The 21,207-nt window shown below is 43.5% G+C and overlaps 2 protein-coding genes and 3 non-coding genes across 11 annotated transcripts in view; all 5 read left to right on the top strand.

Moving 5' to 3' along the window:
* Positions 1-6,159: 6,159 nt before the first annotated feature.
* Rabggtb (Rab geranylgeranyltransferase subunit beta) lies at positions 6,160-12,313 on the top strand. Of its 3 annotated transcripts, none has more exons than XM_031375921.1 (9): positions 6,160-6,260; positions 7,187-7,294; positions 8,403-8,600; positions 8,936-9,041; positions 9,738-9,790; positions 9,878-9,988; positions 10,425-10,550; positions 11,541-11,690; positions 11,871-12,313. In XM_031375921.1, exons 1-9 carry the CDS (start codon positions 6,258-6,260, stop codon positions 12,009-12,011), a joined length of 996 nt encoding a protein of 331 aa, XP_031231781.1. In that variant the 5' UTR covers positions 6,160-6,257; the 3' UTR covers positions 12,012-12,313. The 3 variants fall into 3 exon arrangements, with proteins under 3 accessions (XP_031231781.1, XP_031231782.1, XP_031231780.1); XM_031375922.1 differs by having other exon boundaries at positions 6,247-6,280; XM_031375920.1 differs by lacking the exon at positions 6,160-6,260 and having other exon boundaries at positions 6,307-7,294.
* LOC116094537 lies at positions 7,014-7,093 on the top strand. The gene has a single exon (XR_004120178.1). It is a non-coding gene; the product is annotated as a small nucleolar RNA SNORD45 (small nucleolar RNA).
* On the top strand, positions 7,551-7,631 carry LOC116094538. The gene has a single exon (XR_004120179.1). It is a non-coding gene; the product is annotated as a small nucleolar RNA SNORD45 (small nucleolar RNA).
* Positions 8,681-8,751, top strand: LOC116094539. The gene has a single exon (XR_004120180.1). It is a non-coding gene; the product is annotated as a small nucleolar RNA SNORD45 (small nucleolar RNA).
* A 601-nt stretch (positions 12,314-12,914) lies between the features above and the next one.
* The window catches only part of Msh4 (mutS homolog 4), a 49,576-nt gene continuing 41,283 nt past the window's right edge, over positions 12,915-21,207 (top strand). For 3 of the 5 annotated variants that reach the window (XM_031375917.1, XM_031375916.1, XM_031375915.1), the window contains exons 1-4: positions 12,915-14,130; positions 17,696-17,878; positions 19,413-19,570; positions 19,919-20,029. In XM_031375917.1, the coding sequence (XP_031231777.1) occupies positions 13,866-14,130; positions 17,696-17,878; positions 19,413-19,570; positions 19,919-20,029 (717 nt within the window). In that variant the 5' untranslated portion in view covers positions 12,915-13,865. Of the gene's footprint in view, positions 14,131-15,024; positions 15,325-15,957; positions 16,083-17,695; positions 17,879-19,412; positions 19,571-19,918; positions 20,030-21,207 lie in introns of those variants that run through there. The other 2 variants (XM_031375918.1, XM_031375919.1) reach the window with 2 other exon arrangements.

The following is a 21,207-nucleotide window of genomic DNA, read 5'->3' as shown; positions in this document are numbered from 1 at the left end:
ACCAGCAGCCTACTGCACCCTCTGGTTCCTTGCACTCCCCACACTCTGTCTAAAGGTTCCTCGCACTCCCCACACTGTCTAACAAAGCTACAGAGCTCAGCATTAACAATAACGGGAGGGCTCGGAGCTCAGGAAAGCATGTTACTTTTACGTCCACTATATCTCATAAAGGATACACCTTAGGAACACAGCCTTATTAAAGAAATAATAAAGTTAAAAAGGTGGATACCATGGCACATACCTACAATCCCATCACTGCTGAAGCAAAAGGATTACAAACTTGAAGTAAACCTGTGTGGCTCAGCAAGACCTCTGGAGAGAAAAACAAATGGGCTCAACGGTTAAGAACACCTGCCATTCTCGAGAAAGCAGGGCCCGCTGTGGCCCACACCTGCCTGTAATTCCAGCTGGGACCAACCTCTTCTGACCCCCATGAGCACCAGGCATGTTTACAGTACACATTCACACGTGCAAGGCAAAACATTCGTGCACATAAAATAGAAATAAATCTCTAAAATAAGTAAATGTTTTAAATCGCCATTAGGGCTACAGTATAACTTAGTGGTAGTGTCTGAATGTTTAAAGCTTTGGTTTTAACAACTAGCACACACGTTTCCTCATCTAGTAGCATTACATACCTTAGCTTGAGCTTCACATTCAAAGACCTTGGAATGCGTGGTGTATCAAAAACAGAAATGTACTTCCCTGGGTCGGTGCTACAAGCTGTTATTCCAAGGTCAGGCTTGGGGCTGCTGTCTCTTGCAGTGTCCTCCACAGGCAGAGAGGACCAGACAGGTGATGGCCTCCTTGGAGAGGGAATCCACTGTCCCCTCAGGGCCTCCCCTCAGGATAATCAGCCCCCAGAGGTTCTACCTCTAACAAGCACCATGGAGTTAGATTTGAATGTCGTGAGTTATGGACAGACTCAAGCATGCAATTTATAAAATGATCCGTGTGAAACGATACCAGAAAGCCATTAAAAGGGCTACCAAATTGTTTGGGTTTGTTGTTGTTTTGTTTTGTCTTGGTTTTGTTCGTTCTTTTTTACTTTTTTGAGACAAGGTCTCACTCTGTGACCCTGGATGGCCTGGAACTCACTAAGTAGGCTAGACTAGCCTCAAACTCATAGGCATCCACCAGCCTGGTTCCTAAATGCTACAGTTAAAGGTGTACACCACCACAGTTGGCCTGACTTTTGGATGTTTAAAGATCCAAGCTAGCAGTTTCTGTAAGAACGTTTTCCCCCTTAAAGCTATAGCTTCTTCGGAAGAGTGGTTGTTTCTCTGAGGCAGGGTCTCACTGTGTAACCGTGGCAACCCTCTTGTGAGCTAGGATGGTATGCAGGCACCAGCACACTTAGCTTAGAAGTTAACGTTGACAGTTCCGCGAGTTTGGGGACTTCCTTTAACAGACATATTTCCCTCTACAAATTAATAAATTCTACTAATCTATTCTAAAGTGGGAAAACACTTCATCAGTGTGCAATGAGAGCTTGTCTTAATTAGAGTTTCCATTGCTGTGAAGAGACACCATGACCAAGGCAACTCTTAGAAAACATTTAATTGGGGCTGGCTTACAGTTTCAGAGGTTCAGTCCGTTATCACCATGGCAGGAAGTATGGCATCCTTCTGTAGACATGGTGCTGGAGAAGCAGCCAAGAGTTCTACATCTGGATCCAAAGACAGACAGGAGGACACAGGTCTAAGATTTAAGACCTGTGGGGATGTGCTTCCTGACCTGATGCACCTACATCTTTTGACTTATTAGGGCTCACAGATATACAAAAACAACTAACCAAATCTACTAGGCATCTCACACCTAAGAGAGAACAGATTTCTGTAGCCCATCACTCAATGGACCATAAAGAGTCCTAATCATCGCTGCTCCAGATGAGGGTTACAGTATATATAGGCCATGCCTGAGCCTGAACCGTGGTGAGGGGAAGGGTGCTTGTCATCTGAAGCTTTCTAGGTTAACCATGAAAAGACATTTTGCCTAAGTAGACCTACAGGGACTGATTACTACAATGCCCTTGTTGGTGAGTCCATCCAGGGTAGCTAAGCATTTGCTCCCAGACTGATGAAATATCCTGTTCAGAAACATGATATACCTAAGCACAGAATGAATACATCAACAGCTATACTGAAGGAGAGCTGAGTCAGAAGCAAAAAGACTGGCTGCTCTTCCAGAGGACCTGAGTTCAATTCCCAGCACCAGCTGTCTATGACTCCGGTCCCAGTGGATCTGACACATTCTTCTGGTCTTTGTGGGAAGGGCACTGCATGTGCATGGTACATGGACATACATTCAAGCAAACACTAATATGCATAAAAATTAAGTAAAATTTAAAAATAAATTACTCCCATCCACACAATTTCCAAGCACTGGGACAGAACTGTATTTTTAAAATGTTTTTCTATTCCTGTAGTGATTTGAATATGCTTGGCCCATGAGAAGTGCTACTATTAGGAAATGGGACCTTGTTGGAGGAAGTGTGCCACTGTTTTGGTTGGCTTTGAGGGATCCTATGTTGTCTCTTATAAGAATTGCCTTGGTCATGGTGTCTCTTCACAGCAATGGAAACCCTAACTAATATAATTCCATCTTTTAAAGCATTATTCGAAGTCTACTTTTATAACCTCATCTTACCTCTAGTGTTCTCTTCAGCACTGGTTACCCGGAAGCATCAAGTCCTACCCTAGATAAGACTTCGCTCATGGGCTGGTGAGATGTATCAGTGAGTAGGACAATTATCACTGTGCCTGCCAACCTGATCAATAGCTGATCCCATGTGGTAGAGAGAGAGAAGAGACTCATTCAAGATGTCCTCTGACTTCCACAAGTGCACTATGGTATGCAATGTGCACATGTGCACCACAAAATAAATAAATGTTAAAGAGAAAGAGTTAGTGATCTGCTGAGACAGCTCAGTTCATACTTGCAGCATAGTCATGAGTACTTAAGAGGATCCTTAGTTCCCACAGAAAAGTATGGTTTAGCTCTGTGCCTGTAATCCCAGAGTTAGGGAGGCAGAGAAAGCTATAACCCTGGCTCTTGTTGACGTCAAATCTAGCCTAGCCAAATCTATGAGGTCTAGGTTTAGTGAGAGATTCTGTCACAAAAAAATAAAGTGGAGAGATTGAAGAAGACATTCAACAACATTGACCCCTGACCTTCACACATGCATATACATGTATGCACAGGCACATACAGTGTGCACATGTATACACACACATACACAAAAAGATTTTTGAGATAATCAGGGTTCTTAAGAGAAAGTAAACAAATAGAAATGATACATAGTAACAGGATTTATTAGATAGGTTAGCTTACATGATAGTCCAACAATGGCTTCTTCAGTATGAAGAAGCCAAGAACCCAGCAGCTGATTATTCAAGAAGCCTCAGAAGTTGCAGCTGGTGCTGGAGTCCTGCGGGATTCCTGGAGACATGGTCGTCTTCAGCCTGTTCGAAGCTTGAAGACACTGGGTTTTGGTATTAGTGAAGGATAGTCATGTTGGCAGTAGCAGCAGCAACATAAACTCAACAGCAAGATGAGAAGGCAATAAGGCAGAAACAAAGCTCTTTCTGCAGACCCCCTTTTATCTGGATTACTACTGGAAGGTGGACCTTTTCCCAAAACCTGATTAGGAAACCCCTCCTAGGAGAGACCAAGGCTTGTCTCTTAGTTGGTGTCTGATCCAGTCTAACTAACAGACAAGATTAACCCTCACAACTTCCCTCTGTTTAAAATGAGTGAAAAATGATGAGGTAAAGAAATCAGAAATCGTGAACAGTTTCACCAGTGCCTTCTTTCTTTAAGTGTTGGGGAATGGACCCAGCGTCTCACACAGGCAGGGTAAATGAGCTATCTACTCCTAACCCTAACTGTAGAGCTTTAAATTTACTACTTCAGAAACTACTCCATATTTATTCTATTTCATTGATTCAGAAATACACATTTTATCATAGTAACATTGCAGAAGTCTGGATAATTAATAGACACTGGCTACTTTTTCCTCATTTCTCATCTTTGCAATCAACTGTGTCCTACAGCTGATGAAATCAATGGCATCATTGATGAAACGAGCACTGTTCCATGATACAGTCAACACGTTAAGGACAGCTAGGGACTGCCTGTATTCTAAATGCTAGTGAGCTAGGTTTATAGTTCCAACAGTTCACAGCATGAACCTTAATTAAAGCTGTTTTAACTAGGGGCTGGGGAGGTGGCACGGTGGCTACGATCAGTTCTAGCATCCACGTGGCAGCTCACAGCTGTGTGTAACACTAGATCCGGGGGACTCTACATCCTCTCTGCCTTCTCCAGGCAACACACACACACACACACACACACACACACACACACACAAACTGCCAATACTAAATAAGAATAAATAGATCTTTAAAAATGTTAAAATCAATAAATGTTTCCCTCTTTTATTTTGTGGGGCAGAGTTTCGCTATGTAACCCAAGCCGGCCTCAGACTTACTAAACAGCCTAGGCTGACATCAAATTTGTGATCCTCCTGCCTCAACTTTCTAGGTGCTGACATTATAGGAATTTTCTACCACTTACAAAGTGACAGGGGCTTCTCTGGGTATAGAAAGTAGACATTCATTAAACAACAATGTAATGTGTGCCCTACAGATGGTTTTATTCTTTCTTTCTTTCTTTCTTTCTTTCTTTCTTTCTTTCTTTCTTTCTTTTTTTGTTTGTTTTTTGTTTTTTCGAGACAGGGTTTCTCTGTGTAGCCCTGGCTGTCCTGGAACTCACTCTGTAGACCAGGCTGGCCTCGAACTCAGAAATCCGCCTGCTTCTGCCTCCCAAGTGCTGGGATTAAAGGCAAGCGCCACCACTGCCCCACCTCTGCTATTTTCCCTCCCACATATCACCCTTTTTTCCTCCTTACAACCCACATTCCCACATTCATGTGTTTTATTTTGTGACTCACTGAGTTTAACTGGGGCTATCTGTATGACCACGGGGTTGGAGAAGTCCACCGATGCCTGGTCAGCTTATCACCAGGCACACATCTGAAGATAACGGTTCCCCCTTTCCCAGCCGCGTCTGTACCCATTAGATCAGCAGAGTCCCTTCCCCATCCATGACTGACTGTTGTCAGGGTCATTTGTGTGCAAGATAAACACAGTGGCTCTGAGTTCAAGCCTGCCGTGGCTGTCATGTCCAGAAGATGGCTTCTCATCCTTTTCCGATTATTCTTTCTGTGTCCTTCTTCTATGATAGTCACTAAGCTTTTAGAGATCAGTCCTCAACTGATGTATTTTCTGGAGAACCTTGGGCAGCCAAGAGTCTCTGCATAGAAAGGCTTATGTGGATAGGGCCGAGAGTAGCGTTTGTATATGGATAATAAGCAAAGATATTGAAAAGGCAGTCTACAAGCAAACTTTAAAATGAGAAGCATGGCACATAATTTGTATTTTACAGCATTTTCCAGTTTAGACTGGCCACATTCAAATCCCTCTCGTGGCTGTATCTGTCTTGGCTTTGGAGAGATAAATGAACGTATAACTAGTTTTATTGCAGCTATAGTTCTTTGGGGTGGGGAGGCATATCTTATTGTTTGAAGAGGCAAACTGGGCGGGGGAGATCGCATGCCTAGCATTTTCAGTTGTGAGTTCAAGGTCCAGGACTTTAAAAAAAAGGTTAAAAATGAAGAGTTTAAACCTTATTAATTTACAAGTTTAGAGTGGAAAAATTAGCCTTATTTTAGTGGTTTCTGGGATCAAACCCAAGCATGTATTTTCACATGGTATCTTTCAAGAATCTTTCCATAGCGAAATATGTGGCGCTTTTTGATTAGCTGGGTAACACACTATAATTGATCAATCTTCGAGGGGTTGGGGGGTAGGGACTCGAGCTCAGGATGGCTTCCAAGTGCCTACACAGCTGAGGATTTGAACCACTGATCCTCCTGCTTCCACTTTCCCAGTGCTAGGATAACAGGTCAGCAGTAGCACTTAGGGTTTGTACGCAGTGGTTGATAGCAATCCCCGGGCTCCTTGAATGCTAGGAAAGCGACGTGGGGTCCTTCAGGCAGACTCGCAGCCGGCTGCATCGTGACCGCGGAGTCCTTCAGGCAGGAGTGCGACCGGCTAAACCGTGACCGCGGGGTCCTTCGGGCGGAGCGTGGCCGGCTAGGTAGGGCGTGGGCCGCCGGGCGGGCGCGTGTGCGCAGGCGCGCGGACGCTGATTTCCCTGTGCTCCCGCGCGCTCCAGTCTTTCGGCGGTCGGACATGGTGAGAGCATCATCTCTGCGGTGCGCGGAGGCCGGGGAGGCCTGGGCGGCCGGGGAGGCCTGGGCGGTGGGTCCTGCTGCGCGGTATCGCGGGCTCGCGCAGCCAGGGGAGCGGGCGGGCCAGCAAGGTTTGCTTTCTTGTGAGGCCCAGGCTGGCCTGGAGCTTTCCGCAATGCCCCTGCCTCGGCCTCCTGAGGTCGGACTTAGACGGCTCCCTGAGCTATGGCTCAGCGTTTTCTCGAGGCGTGTGATCTTATCCGTGGTACGTGGGTGAGCCTCTCTGGATTGGGCCGCCTGATTTTTTTTTTTTTTCATTACATCGGGGACTTGTGCCTGCCTTTTTTTTTTTTCTCAAGGTTACTTGATCATTTACGGATATTGTTTCAAAGTTAAACTTTTAAACCCGGATGGAAGAAAGTCGGCCTTGGCCCACGCCTTTTAATCCTATCTTGAGGCAGAAGCCGGCGGCCTGGTCTACACAGGGAGTTCCAGACCGGGCAGGGGTTCAAAGCTGAGACTGTAAATAAAATAGGAAATAATTTATTTTGGCAATCGCTTTGACCTTTTTAGTGGGTGATTGAGTCTTAGATCCGAAGGTGGAATTCGGAGCCAATGGGTCTGATTTTTTTTTTTTTTTTTTAGTAAAGGGGATAACATTTGAGGACTGTAGAAAGGTGCTCTGAAGCTTCAAGTTGTTAAGAATGAATGTATTGCATTTGGTCGCCCTAACTCAAAACATGAGCATCAAAATTCAGGTCAATGATGAGCTGGCATGTATTCTGAATCTAAAGTTGATTATTAACCACTTTAGCTCTAGAATTACTCTGAGACCTGAAAAGTACCACTGTGATCTGGTTATGTATGGGTCTGGGATGACAAAAGCCAACAGTGTAAAGGATGATGAGCTGTCTGCTTTTCTCTCCGAAGGGTACACAGCAAAAGGACGTTACCATCAAGTCAGATGCCCCCGACACCCTGCTGCTGGAGAAGCATGCCGATTATATTGCCTCCTATGGCTCGAAGAAAGATGATTATGTGCGTATGATTTTCTGTTGAAAAGTTTCTAAGACTAACAGCAATAAGTATAATACCTATTAGTATAATACTAATGGACAGGCCTGTTTCTTAAAGCAGTGTCTAGCTGCAGAGGCCTGGTTTAAAGTCCCTTGTGATAGACAGACACACCTTTCATATTGGAGGCATCAACCATACATAGTGGTACATAAAGAGCTAACGTACAGGTCTGCGGGTGGAAGGTGCACCTCCTCTCTGTCTGGGGTATAACCTTGAAGGTCAATGATGTGTTGGCATGTATTATCTGAATATGCTGATGTGTCTTAACACTTTAGCTCTAGAATTACGCTGAGACCTTGTAAAGGTTTTACCTAAACTTGGTGTAAAAGTGTGCCTGGGGAAATGGTGGCAGGGAAAATTACCACAGCCCTGTGATGTCAGCAACAAGGGGCAGAGCAGGATGGCGGAGCGTGAGAGCCTGAGGTGTGTAGGGAGACCCTCCCCAAAGGGGAATCACTTGGGTAAAAGCATTCTCTGTGCAACAGCTCTCAGTTTTCAAGAACACATGATATTGGCAGACATTTGGCTGTCTCTGTAACTTCCTTATTTTAAGGGAAATCATAGGTCCAAATGTCTGTGGCCTTCCTGTCAACTGTCCACCTATCCCTTTAAGCTTTTGGTTTGGTTCGGCAGCACACCAATGAGGTCTTCACCTGAGTGAATGCTTGTGAAGTAATGTTTGGTTTGGTTTCCATTTTTCACGCTGTTTATCTTTCTGTATTCATAAACTTCATTTGTAAAATGCAATAATTGGTAAACTGTAGGAATGAATATTGTTACTTTTGCTTAATTCACCTGAGGTTTGGCACTTTGAGACTCTTAAAAATATTTCTTCTCAATCTTCCTGATGCTGCGGCCCTTTCATAACAGTTCTGCATGTTGTGGCGAGCCCCAATCATTTAAGATAATTTTTGTTGCTACTTCATAACTAATTCTGCTGTTATGAATTATAGTGTTGGGCCCAAAGGGTGAAGAACCGCTGCTCGAAAGCCTTAAAGTTGTTCACAGCTTACTTAGGTAGAAATGGGTTATGTAAGATCAGAGTGACAAATTAAGACCCTTCTCCTAGGAGTACTGCATGTCTGAATACTTGAGAATGAGTGGCGTTTATTGGGGCCTGACAGTGATGGACCTCATGGGACAGCTTCATCGTATGAACAGAGAAGAAATACTGGTGTTTATCAAGTCATGCCAGCATGAGTGTGGGGGAGTAAGTGCTAGCATTGGGCACGACCCCCATCTTCTATACACACTCAGTGCTGTCCAGGTAAGCCCTTGTGAAACCTTGACACTTTGTGTGACAACCCTAAGGCTACTTCACTCCTTTCCAGTGAAGTCTGTCCCACAGGTCAGTGATGTCATGGCATGTATTAGCTGAATGCTAACTTGATGCAAGTTAGAAATGGCACTGAGACCTTGGAAGGAAAACTTGATCTGTATGTTACTGAAACTCAGTCCAGTTCAAATTTGGTTTCAGTAAAGAGCCAGAGGATAGTTAAAGCTCACCTGTTTCTTAGGTTATCAAAGGAACAAGAAGTTTATAAGGCATAGCGGGTGACTTAGAACAGATCTAGAACAAATCAACCCTCACTTGTCTTTCAGATTCTTACTCTGTATGATAGTATTCATGTTATCAACGTAGATAAAGTTGTGGCCTATGTTCAGAGTCTACAGAAAGAAGATGGTTCCTTTGCTGGAGACATTTGGGGTAAGACCAGTTTTCAGTTTTAGTCAGCTACTCCTCCTACTCAGAACATCTTTTGTCTTGGTGTAGTAATCATAAGATTTCAAGTTGTTCCATCTTTTCAGGTCCCACTAAGCAGTTGGTCTAACTGGAATAAAATGGCCTGCTGGAAGTCCCAGCATGCCCGTGCTGGTTTGTCAGCACACCACACTAAAAGATAAGGTAGGTTCAAGTTTTATCCCCAATATTTAGTAGTTTGGAAGGGCTAACCTCCCTGAAGGTAAAGACCCGAGGAGGTCTTTAAAAGTTTGTCAAATTGGGAAATATCTGAGTTGGGAGATGAAAAATTTTTCCTTTGATTTAGATAATCTGTTTGGGGTGGAACAAAATGCAGTCCTGAGACCAGCTGCTTTGTGGGATGTGAACCTTTTATAAAGTAGGGTGTTACTTGTGTTACTAAATTACTAACCTGAAGTTTTGGGGGATGGGGCCTATAATCCTTCCATTTTGTAGGTTCCTTTTTTTCCTGTGCCTTTGTAAGCTACTTAGAAAGTCCATTGCTTTCTGTTTGGCTGGCTGGTTTCCTTAGAAGTTCGGGGGACTGCCTCCTAGTGAACATAAAGTTAGTCTTGGTTTTGGGAAATTTCATGGGTTGTACAGGTTTTGTTCTAAGGTGACTTGGTAGCATTTACATATCTGCCCTGGCTCTCTGTCTTTTAGGAGAAATCGATACAAGATTCTCATTTTGTGCAGTGGCAACTTTGGCTCTCTTGGTAAGTTTTGAATGTTGTATTAAAGGACCGGACATTGTGAGTGCCAGGTAGTCGTAAGTAATAGGCTTGCTTCCTTTCTCTTCATAGGGCAAGCTTGATGCTATTAATGTGGAAAAGGCAATTGAGTTTGTTTTGTCCTGTATGAACTTTGATGGTGGATTTGGGTGCAGACCAGGCTCTGAGTCTCATGCTGGACAGGTAATTTTGCAATTAAGTATATAGGGGTTTTGTGTTGTAAATGGCCACACCTTCTTACTGAGTTTTGTATACATGCTGGTCTGCACAGCTTCATAAGTGAACACCAGTGTTCCTTATTGACATTTGTCTATGTGGGGTCTACCTTCTGTACTGTTTGCTTGCTCACCTTGGCTGTCTGAAAGGCTTGCCACATGCTGGGATTTGAGGCATGAACCTGACTTTACTCATACAAATGAACTAACCTGACCCAGTGTGTCCAACTGAGCATGTCTCTGCTTGTCCCAGAGAATGTTGAATTTAAATTCCAAGTATAGCATTTCATTGTATTGAACCTAGCAGTACAACCTGAGACACTAAGATGGAGCTTTAGTGGTTTTGGTAGTGTCTGTTACGTGCTATTAAACTCTACCTGTGTACTTTATGTCTGTAATTTTAGATCTATTGTTGCACAGGATTCCTGGCCATAACTAGTCAGCTGCATCAAGTGAACTCTGACTTACTCGGTTGGTGGCTTTGTGAACGGCAGTTGCCCTCAGGCGGACTCAATGGAAGACCTGAGAAGGTATCTGGTGGCTCTTGATGCTATAGCCTTGGCTTCGTGGTGCTTTGTGCTTAGAACTGATCGGTTTTCTTATGTAGTTTTACGTTCCCTTAAGGAGAGAACTTGGTCTCATTGACTCTGAATTCATTTCTGCCTTGGGACATGTGGGGTTTGGGATAGCCCAGCTTTTAGTTTAACCACATCACCTGGGTGGCACAGGCAAGAAATCTTTGGTTTTGAAGCTAGCCTGCTCTATTTAGGGGGACCAAGTCAATAAATAAAAATGGATAGTGAACACTTGAAATGCTGCTAGTCTGAGCTCCAGATCTATAGTTAGTTTCTGTGTGGAGCTTGCTTTGTGAGAGGGGCAGAGAGAATTAGTAAAATGCTAATTTTATTTATTTGTGAGTGGTGAGTCCCAGGGAAGTATGCCCCTACAGATAGTATCTCAGCAGCCTGAGAGCTGCTGGGCTGAAACCTAGAGACTAGGATATCTTCATGTGCCTGTTAGTTACTCTTGGAGCTCAGTAAATGGAGATTGTTGAGGCAGGTAGATCTGTAGGAATGAGGCTTTTGTGAAGTCTTAGCAGATGTCGTCTACCTGGACAGCACTAGAAAATGGTCTGCCTAAAACCTCTTATGCCACGGGTTTCACCCGTGGCCTCAGCTGTGCACGGAGTAGGATGTTATTTACGTTATTTATGAAGATGATGTAGTTTGCCAACTACAGTACAGAAGTGGTGTGAGAAATAATACATGAGGTGGTCTCAACTTACCGCACAATCATTTTTGGGTTTTCACTTACCATCCTGTTTATGGCTAAGTTGTTCTAAAATGTAGCAGTTGAGCTACCTTAAGCTCCTTATCTGTCCACTATACCCTGACCAGAAGGGTCACTTCTCCACTTTTGGAACACAGGCTTAAACATTAAAAAAAAAAATCCATCAAGTTTGAGGGAATACAGTGAAGTAGAGGCAGCTGTCTTACTGGCTTCCCCCCACCCCCTTCTAGTTACCAGATGTGTGTTATTCATGGTGGGTGTTGGCCTCCCTAAAGATCATCGGGAGACTTCATTGGATTGACAGAGAAAAGCTTCGAAGTTTCATCTTAGCATGTCAAGATGAAGAGACGGGAGGATTTGCAGACAGGCCAGGAGATATGGTAAGTGCAATCCTGGCTTTGCGGGTTTTCATTGTAGGTTGGCTTCCATGGTTACAAGCATTTCTAATGTATTGAAAATAGTGCCTTGTAAGAAATAGTCCCAAGGTTGCTTTAGAAGTTTCTTTAAATGCGTAACAGATGATTGAGTCTTTATTTTACATGTTTATGAACTTCCCACAGGTGGATCCCTTTCACACCTTATTTGGCATTGCTGGATTATCACTTCTGGGAGAAGAGCAGATTAAGCCGGTTAGCCCCGTCTTTTGCATGCCTGAAGAAGTGCTTCAGAGGGTGAATGTCCAGCCTGAACTAGTGAGCTAGTCAGATAGGAAAGATGCTTTAGTGTGCAATATGAATTGCTGTATTTGAGGTGTTTATCAAGCCTAGAAGTGACTTAATATTTTGTATATCATATGTTAATGATAAATTATATAAGTATTCTAAAATAAATGTATTTAGATCTTTAGTCTTCTGAGTCTAGTTTTTGTCAATACTGCTTAGAGCAAGTATTTAACTGATTTTAGTGTCCTACTGTCCTGTAACAATGATGGGGAATGATTTCTGTTAATAAAAGTGATAAAAGTGAGTGAACCTCATGATTTAAATAAAAGACAGAAAATTGAGTGGCTGTTGTGTATATAACTTTATTTAGAACTGAAACACCTGTATAATCAATCCTTACCACCTGTTTTAAGTGGGGTTTGGGGTACATTTTTTCAGGAAATTCCAGTCTGCTGTTGGATAGAATTTCTCAGCCAGGATCCTGAAAGTCATCACCAAAGAATTGGTCAACTCCATAATGGCTTTAGGTGGGAGTTGTTTCTTGATTGGGTGAATAGAAAGAGTTTGACTAGTAATGGTATAGGTGTAATTTAGACTTGGGGATATAGCTGCCCTGTGGTCAGTGTTACCAGACATGGGGACCTCTGCCCTTACCATTTTAGGAAGGAGGCATCTCCCTTTGAGACAGAACTTTTTTTTTTTAAGATTTATTTTATGGGTATGAGTACACTGTAGTTGTACAGATGGCTGTGAGCTATATGTGTGTGGCTGCTGGGAATTGAACTCAGGACCTCTGCTGGCCCCCCTCCGGCATAACTCACTGAAGCTGTCTTCAGAAGCACCAGAAGAGGGCGTCAGATCTCATTACAGGTGGTTGTGAGCCACCATGTTGCTGGGATCCAAGCTCAGGACCTTCAGAAGAGCAGTCAGTGCTCTTTACCTGCTGAGTGAGCCATCTTACCAGCCCTGCACTAGAACTCTAGCAGGGTTATCCAAGTGTGTTTAACAATGACTCTTTAATTGTTGCTTCAGCATTCAATCATGCTGATGCTGCACATACCTAATAAAGTAGTGTTCTATATCTGTGAAGATAAGTTGTGACCAGAAACTGTTGAGATGTAGGGTTTGCTTTAAAAGGTTTAGTACATTGTGATGGCAGGCAGGCAGACACGTGTTCTTTGAAGACCACACCTACTTAGAGCTGCTTCCCTCCCTAAGCATTCAAATAAGAGTCCATAGGGACCATTCCTACTTAAGCTACCACACTATGGAGTGGGGAGTGGTTTGCATGTACTAGATAGAGTGAATGCACTATTAGCTGGAGAACAATTATCCTCAGTTCTGTCACCTACAAGTTTATGTGTTGCTTGTAAAGAGCTTCCCAGGGGTTATGTGCAAGGCTGTAGTTTGTTTTTACCCTATGCGCAAAACAGCAATAGGACGGTTGAGAAATACTATTTTTAGCTGTCAATGTGGTCTCACCCGTGTGTTCTGTGTTCTCTGGTCGGTACTATGCCATGTGTACACCTGTGAGTGAAGACTCATTCTTGGACATTGGGTACTAGACACATGCTGTTATTCTAAAAACCAGGGGAAAGTGTACTGGGTGTGTAATTGCGGGATGTGCTAAGTATGCAATTCCCTCTGCTCAGTCCTCAGAAAGGCCTCCCCTCCTTTAAAATGAACTGTTGACAACCCAAGTTGGTTGTTAGTAGGATACCTAAGGAGTGAGGAGTCTTACAGGCTCCAGAATCACGTGATGAGAACAAACTGGCACAACTCTGGAAGCAAAGGTGAGAAACTAGCGGCTCACACCTGAACTGTGTGCCTGCGCCTGTGCCGTGTGCATCGTGTGCTGCTTGTCCCTGCGCCTGCGCTATCACAGCACTGCGCATGCGCCTAGCCTCCCGCCTGTTAAGTGGTGCGGCCGGAGGCCTTCAGCTTCGGAGTGCTCGAAGCCTCGCGCGCAGAACCTTGGGTATCAGAAAGGCCAGAGAAATGCTGAGACAGGAGGCGGCTTCGCTCTCGAGTTCCCCACGCTGGACGCCGTCGCGGGCGGAGGACCTGTGCGGGAGGACCCTGGCCTCCGCGTCCAGGCCGAGCACGGAAGGCGCCGTGGCCGACAGGAGTGGCAGCAGCAGCACGGCGTCCGTGCCAGGCAAGGCCCCGGGTCACCTGGTCACCTCCCAGGGCGGGCGCTGGTACTAGAGTGGCGCTGCCCTCGGCTGACGCCCTGATGGAGAATGCAAGCTGGCCGGGGTTCCAATAGTTACTCATGTTGGGGGTGGTTTGTGCCATTAATCCCAACTGGCGACTACAGTTCAAGGCTAGCATGGGCTACACAATTTCAAACCAAATCACGGGAGAAAGTCTTGACTCTTCACAACGGTTTCATTAAGACGTGAAAGGAAGGGTAACCCAACTAGTATTCCCATGTAAAGCCTTACTTAACCTCTTCTTTTGTTTTAAGGCTCTCTATGGCTCAGGCTGCCCTGAATCTCATTTGTAGGAAAGCATGGCTGAAACTCTTTGAGCAGTCCTCCTGCCTTAGCCTTTTGAGTACTGAATTATACCACCATGCCTGGCCTTTTAGCTTTTCTCCATTAAAAAAAAAAAAAAAAAAGATTTCCTTTTTTTTCCCTTCTAAGAGTATATGAGTGTGCAAGGGATGACTTTCCAGAGAAAGCTCTACCTCCACCAAGAGAGCTCTGGGAATCTAAGGTCTGAGTCAGGCTTGGGTAATACCTCTCTAGTCATTGAGTCATTTTGATGGCCCCCTGTTCTTAAAATCTATGCTGAATGGGGGATTGTGTATAAGTTTTCTAATAGTGGAGAGCAGATCTTTGGTTGACAGATTTCACTCTTTAGGTTCTAGAATGGAATAATAGGTCGAAGTGAACATCTCATGTAATTCAGATGCTTACCGTTAAAAACAAGTCCTTCTGGGGACTTGTAGATGGCTCATCTGCTAAGGAAAGTAGCTGCTCTTTCAGAGGTTCAGTGTTCCAATTCCCAGGGTCCTCATGAAGACAGACCACTACAAGTTTGATGTCAGAGGACCTGCTGCCCACTTCTGGCCTCAGATGCACAGGCATGCGTGCTGGCAAAACACCCATACACGTAGGTGAAAAAATCCTTGAGGCTGAGTTCAGTTCATTAGGAGAAGAGGGTTGGGTGGGTGGGTTTTATGAGTGAAGAGTTGGCTGGATGCTGTGAGTGAAGAAATAGTTTAAAATTGTGAAGTCTTCTATGTTTAATATTAGGTTAAGAAGCACTTGAGAGAAAAAAAAAAGCTTACAGATGACCATGAGGATAACCTATCTGACAGTTCTGAAGTGGGAACGTGGAGCAGGTACCCGAGCCTTGTACAAGACACTTGTTTTGCATGTCCACATGGGCACTGTGCCTGGGTGGAACTTGATCTTGAGTATTTAGTGAGTGTGTGCTGTTTTCAATCAGGAGTCTCACCTTATTGCTCTCTGCCTTATCCTTTTGAGGCAGACTATGGCAGCCAGGCCCAGTACCCTGATTGTTAGATGGATGGGTAACAAGCTTGGATCTGGGCTCTGTCTCAAGGCATACAGCAAGCGCTCTTAACCACTGAGCCACATTTCCAACAGCTAAGTTTTAAATTTTTCTTAGAGATAAGGTCTCTGTGTGTAACTCTTGCTGTCCTGGAACTGGCTATGTGGACCAGGTTGGCCTCAAACTCACAAATGCTTATTTTATGTCTCTTGTTGTTTTGGTGCTTCTCTTGTTTTTTTTCAAGACAGAGTTCATTCTGTATCCTGGACTCAGATCCCCCTGCCTCTGCCTTCTCAGTGCTGGCATTAAAGGCGTGAGGAACCAAGTCCAGCTACTTTTAAATTTTTAGAGGGTTGAGAAAGATTTAAAAGACATTATCTCTTGGCATATGTAATTCAAATTCCAATATATAGAAATTATTTTGATAAAAATATAGCTGTGCTCATTGATTTATACACCACCTAGGCTGAACCCCTACTGTACTGCCACAGGGGCTGAGCCCCTGACAGTGACTGTGTGGCCCACAAAGCCAAGACATCTGCCCTCTGCTGAAACTGGAATCTTCTCAACTTGTGTAGTGTGCCTGTAAGTGAAAGTCTGAAAGTCGTTAGGAAATGAATGTCAGCAGGAGCAGGAAAACAGATGAGAGGCCAGGGAATTAAAATGTCTGTGTAGTAGTGAAGTTTTAAAAGTATGGAGTGCTGTAGGCCAATACTTAAGAGAAAGGCAGAGGAAAAGGGCTTGGTACAGGAAGCTGTGGATAGTGTAAGGAGGGCTCACACACGTGGCGTGGAAGTTGAAGGGTGTGGAAAAGCCCTGTCTTTTCCTTTGCTTGTTTGTTTGGAGCTTCTGTGTTAGCAGACACTGTGCTGGGCTATTTATGTACACTATGTGAAATGTTATGATGTGACTGTGAAATAGGTAACATGTTGGTAAGCAACTATCTGAAAAAGTGCAGAGTCTGAGGCTGAGACTTCATAACACCATGTATGTAGGAGGAGACATTCAGATGAGGAGTTGATGAAGGAAAAGACAATTATAGTATAAACTACACCTGCTGACGGAAAGGACCTGTCTAATTTTAGCAAGAGTAGTCTCAGTGAACTCGTAGACTCAAGAGCTATATCAGAATATCTCTTTAATAAATTAACCTATTTTTAAAGATTTATTTATTTTAGCTGAAACTGTCTTCAGACACACCAGAAGAGGGCATCAGATCTCATTACAGATGGGTGTGAGCCGCCATGTGGTTGCTGGGATTTGAACTCTGAACCTTCAGAAGAGCAGTCAGTGCTCTTACCTGCTGAGCCATCTCTCTAGCCCAAATTAACCTATTTTGAAGCAAAATCCCATGTTTCAAGCTTGTCTCAGCTCACTCTGTAGGTGAGGGTAACCTTGAACTTGTGAACTCCCTTTCTGCATCTCTCAGGTACTGAAAGTACAAATGAGTACAGCACACTTGGTTTATGTGTGCTGGGGATGAAACCCAGAACCTCATCCATAGCAGACAAGCACTCTTCCCACTAAGCCACATTCCCAGCATATCAGCATATGTTGGTACACGATTATCAAGCCAGATATGGTGGTACATGCCTGTAATCCCAGCACTCAGGAGCCTGAGGAAAGAGAATCAGAAATTGGAGGCAAGTCTGGGCTACACAGTGAGTTCAGCTCCAGCCTGAGATTCATAGTGAGATTTGCCTTAAAAATAACAAGCGCAGGCTGGGCGATGGTGGCGCAAGCCTTTAATCCCAGCACTTGGGAGGCAGAGGCAGGCGGATTTCTGAGTTGGAGGCCAGCCTGGTCTACAGAGTGAGTTCCAGGACAGCCAGGGCTACACAGAGAAACCCTGTCTCAAAAAACCAAAAAAAAAAAAAAAAAAAAAAATGAGAGTAGAAGGGGAAACCCTTTGGGATGAGGAAGAGGTCAGAGTAGGAGGGGACAAGAGAGGATAATAATGAAGCTCAGATATGATCAAGATACAACATATACACATATGAAAAGTCATAGTAGAACCAAGTATAATAATGCAGACTAATATGATTATTAAGAACAAAATTGCCAATAATTATTTAGGTTATTATAATTTTTAATTAGATTAAATTTTATAGAAAATAGTTATGATATAAATTTTAGGAATTAACATATAATTCTTTAATGCTAATCATTAAGAATTAATCCTAAATTTTCGAATTCAGGTTCATCATCTGGAAACAAAAGATCTTATGCTACACACAGAGTTGCATCCAGTTTTCCTGTTGGTACAAGCTCATCTTCTGCACGAGATACCACTTACCCACATACATTTAGAACTCCGTTATCTGCTGGAAATCCCCAGAGATCAGGGCATAAGAGTTGGACACCACAAGTAGGATATTCAGGTAAAACTGGTGAAAGACTAACCCTGATGATCTTCTGAAATATTTTAAAGTTTTGCAAATTATAAATTGGGTGGTTAGCTCATTTGAAGTTCATCTACCACTGATAGAGAGGACTGGAAGGCACATATGTCACTGACCCCCGTGCACCTCATGGCAGGCTAACATGGCTATGTGCTTTCTGCATGTGTCACTGACCCCCATGCACCTCACAGAACGCTAACATGGCTATGTGCTTTCTGCATGTGTCACTGACCCCTGTGCACCTCACAGAACGCTAACATGGCTATGTGCTTTCTGCATGTGCCATTGACCCCTGTGCACCTCACAGAACGCTAACATGGCTATGTGCTTTCTGCATGTGCCATTGACCCCTGTGTACCTCACGCAGGCTAACATGGTTATGAGTTTTCCATTCTTGTTTGTTAATAAATGCAGCCTTGTATTATTTGAACCGTTCTGACCCAGAGGGAAAATCTCTCGCATGTGATATGTAAGTGAAAAACTTGACCCTAATAGTACTCTATGAGTGTTTTTCTAATATTGAATTTTAAACTAAATGTACTCAGTTTTGCTGAAGGATCAGTGAGTGTGTATTTTGTATGCACCAATTTCCTAAGATATATATAAGATTGTGTCTTGGCTACATGATGTGTAAATGTTGCCTGACTTTTCCTGGGAAGGTAAGAGCGAAGGTCTGTTCACCCAGATACTAAAAACAAGTTCCAGGACAGCCAGGACTACACAGACAAACCCTATGTAACCAAACCAAGACAAAACAATAAAATCCTCAGCAAGCAAGAAAAAACAACCAGCCAAATTTCAAAATAAAACACCATACATTTATCATCTATGTGTAAACTTAAGGCTTGGCATGGGACCTCAGCCCAGGAATTAGAAACCTGTATATGGACTGCTACCTCTGAGTTTGCAAAACTTCATTACTGGCAGACAACAGTCAGTAGTGTATGCCTGCAATCTCAGCACTTCTTGGGAGACAGAGGCAGGAAGATTGCCACAAGTTGAAAACCATTCTGATCTCCTCAGCACGTTCTGGGTAGCCAGGGGTACACATCCTACCTCAAAGTTAAGGCAATCGAAAAATCCTTAATGTGAATTCAGTTTTGACCCAACACTGAGCTTTAACATTTTGTTTTCAGAGATGAAGTTTTTATTTTTAAGAATAAAGGTTCTCTTTGGATGTTGCTAACTAGACAAGGCACCTACCTGATAAGAGCTTCACAGGGTCAAAGCAGCAGATGAGTCTCCACTCCTGAAGGCAGCACTAACGAGGCTCAGGAAACAAAGGGAGGATGTGACTGTGGAAGGAGACATGGTGTGGGGGTGAAGTGTTCATGGAGTGAGACAAGGGCATGTATGTGAGCCACATACATTGTGTGCATGTATGGATGACATTGTTAAAGAATAAGCAGAAGATATATAAGAACCACCAGACTTAGGACTTTGAGGTCTTCCATGAAGGAGCTATAGGCAACCATTAACGTTCATATGCGTTCTTCATGCCAACTGTCTCCAGCCACATCCTCTGCGGTCTCTGCACATGCCCCATCAGTCATTGTGGCAGTGGTGGAAGGAAGAGGGCTGGCCAGAGGCGAGATAGGAATGGCAAGCATCGATTTAAAAAGCCCTCAGATTATGTTGTCACAGTTTGCAGACAACACAACATATGCAAAGGTGAGCTTTTAATTACAACTTGTAAATTTGACGTAATTCTAGATCCACACAAAGACAAAAACAAAAAAAAAATTTATCTTGTATTGGGAATAAATATTTGAAAACCTGAGATTAATTTTGAGTTTAAACTGCTAGAAACCAATGAGTAAAACATGACCTATCTTTCTGGTATTTTAAATTTGTACCTAGGTATAGATGTTTAATATATCATCATTTAAAAAATATTTTGACTGAAACATTAAATTCAGACTGTTGGGTTTTATCTGTGCACTTTAACAGTTTACATTTTAGAATATAAAACTTTGGAAAGTGATTACATTTAGGAAGTGATTATTTTAACAATTTCAGGTGATCACTAAACTCCAAGTTTTATCACCTTTGGAAATAATAATGTCAAATACTGCTTGTGTTGTGGGAAATTCAACCAAGTTGTTTACTCTGATCACAGAAAATTTTAAGGTAAGAGATTTTCATTCTGGTAACATTCAAAATGTAATTATTTATTTAGAATACATGTTATAATATTACAAACAGAAATTGCTTGAGTATTTAAGGTCCTAAGGTAGTTCAATAAATGCAAATTGTAGTCTAAAATATTACTAAAAGATCATAAAAATGAGGCAGGGTACTCTTGATTTGGCACCAGTGTTTTACTTTAAAGCACAAAAGAAAACTGTATTGGGTAGCTAAGAGGAGTTCTAGCTTTATTTCTTCTGCTGTGATACCACACTCTGACCACAACTTAGGGGAAGAAAGGGTTTATTTAATAACTGCAAGATACAGTCTATGTGTGGCAGCACACATCTTTAATCCCAGGGGAGCAGAGGCAGGTGGACATCTGACCTCTAGGCCACCCTGGTCTACATAGTGAGTTCTGTGATGGCCAGGGCTATGTGGGGACAGTGTATTACCATAGGGATGTGAAGGCAGGAGTTTAAGCAGCTAGTCACATCACATTTACAGATAAGAGCAGGGTACCAGTGGACTCACACTGCCTGCTTACTTGTTTCCCCTGACTTTCTCCTGCCTTACGTAGTTCAGGATCCCCTGCCTAGGCAATGGTGTCACCCATAGGGGCTTGGATTTCTCATTAGGTAGCAATCAAGGCAGTCTCCCTGTAGACCTGTCCACAGACCAACCTAATAAAGACAGTTCTTCAATTGAGCTCTCTTCCCAAGGTGACTCTAAGTTGTGGCCAGTTGGTATTTAACATCAACCATCACAGGTTTTTCAGAATATACAGGGGACAGACCCAGGCCCTTAGAGAAAGCCCTAGTTTTTTGGGAGTGATGACTGCTGTCATGTTAACCAAAAACTGAAGTTCTCCTGTTGGCAAGTGCTTTCTCCCCTACACCATTTCATCTATGTGGGGGAGTTACTTCAGCTTCTTCTAGCTTACACTCCTCAGCCTGCCACTGTAGCCTGTGGGACTGTGACAGGAAACCACAGAGGTCTGCTCAGTCAGAGCCTCTAAGGTGTGGTTGCCTCTTCCCTCGGCTCAGCTGGCTTGTCAATGGTCGTTGTGCTTCCAGACAGCTGGCAGCACCGCAGGTGAGTGATCCCTGAAGTGCAGGTTATTGTCCAGATGCACATTATTCTGTTGCATTTGCAGACTTCACAAGCTGAAACCTCAGGTC

The sequence above is a fragment of the Mastomys coucha genome, unplaced genomic scaffold, assembly GCF_008632895.1.
Source record: "Mastomys coucha isolate ucsf_1 unplaced genomic scaffold, UCSF_Mcou_1 pScaffold16, whole genome shotgun sequence".
NCBI classification, from domain to species: domain Eukaryota; kingdom Metazoa; phylum Chordata; class Mammalia; order Rodentia; family Muridae; genus Mastomys; species Mastomys coucha.
Note: the sequence above shows the minus strand (reverse complement) of the source record. Positions and strands in the feature narration are given on the sequence as shown.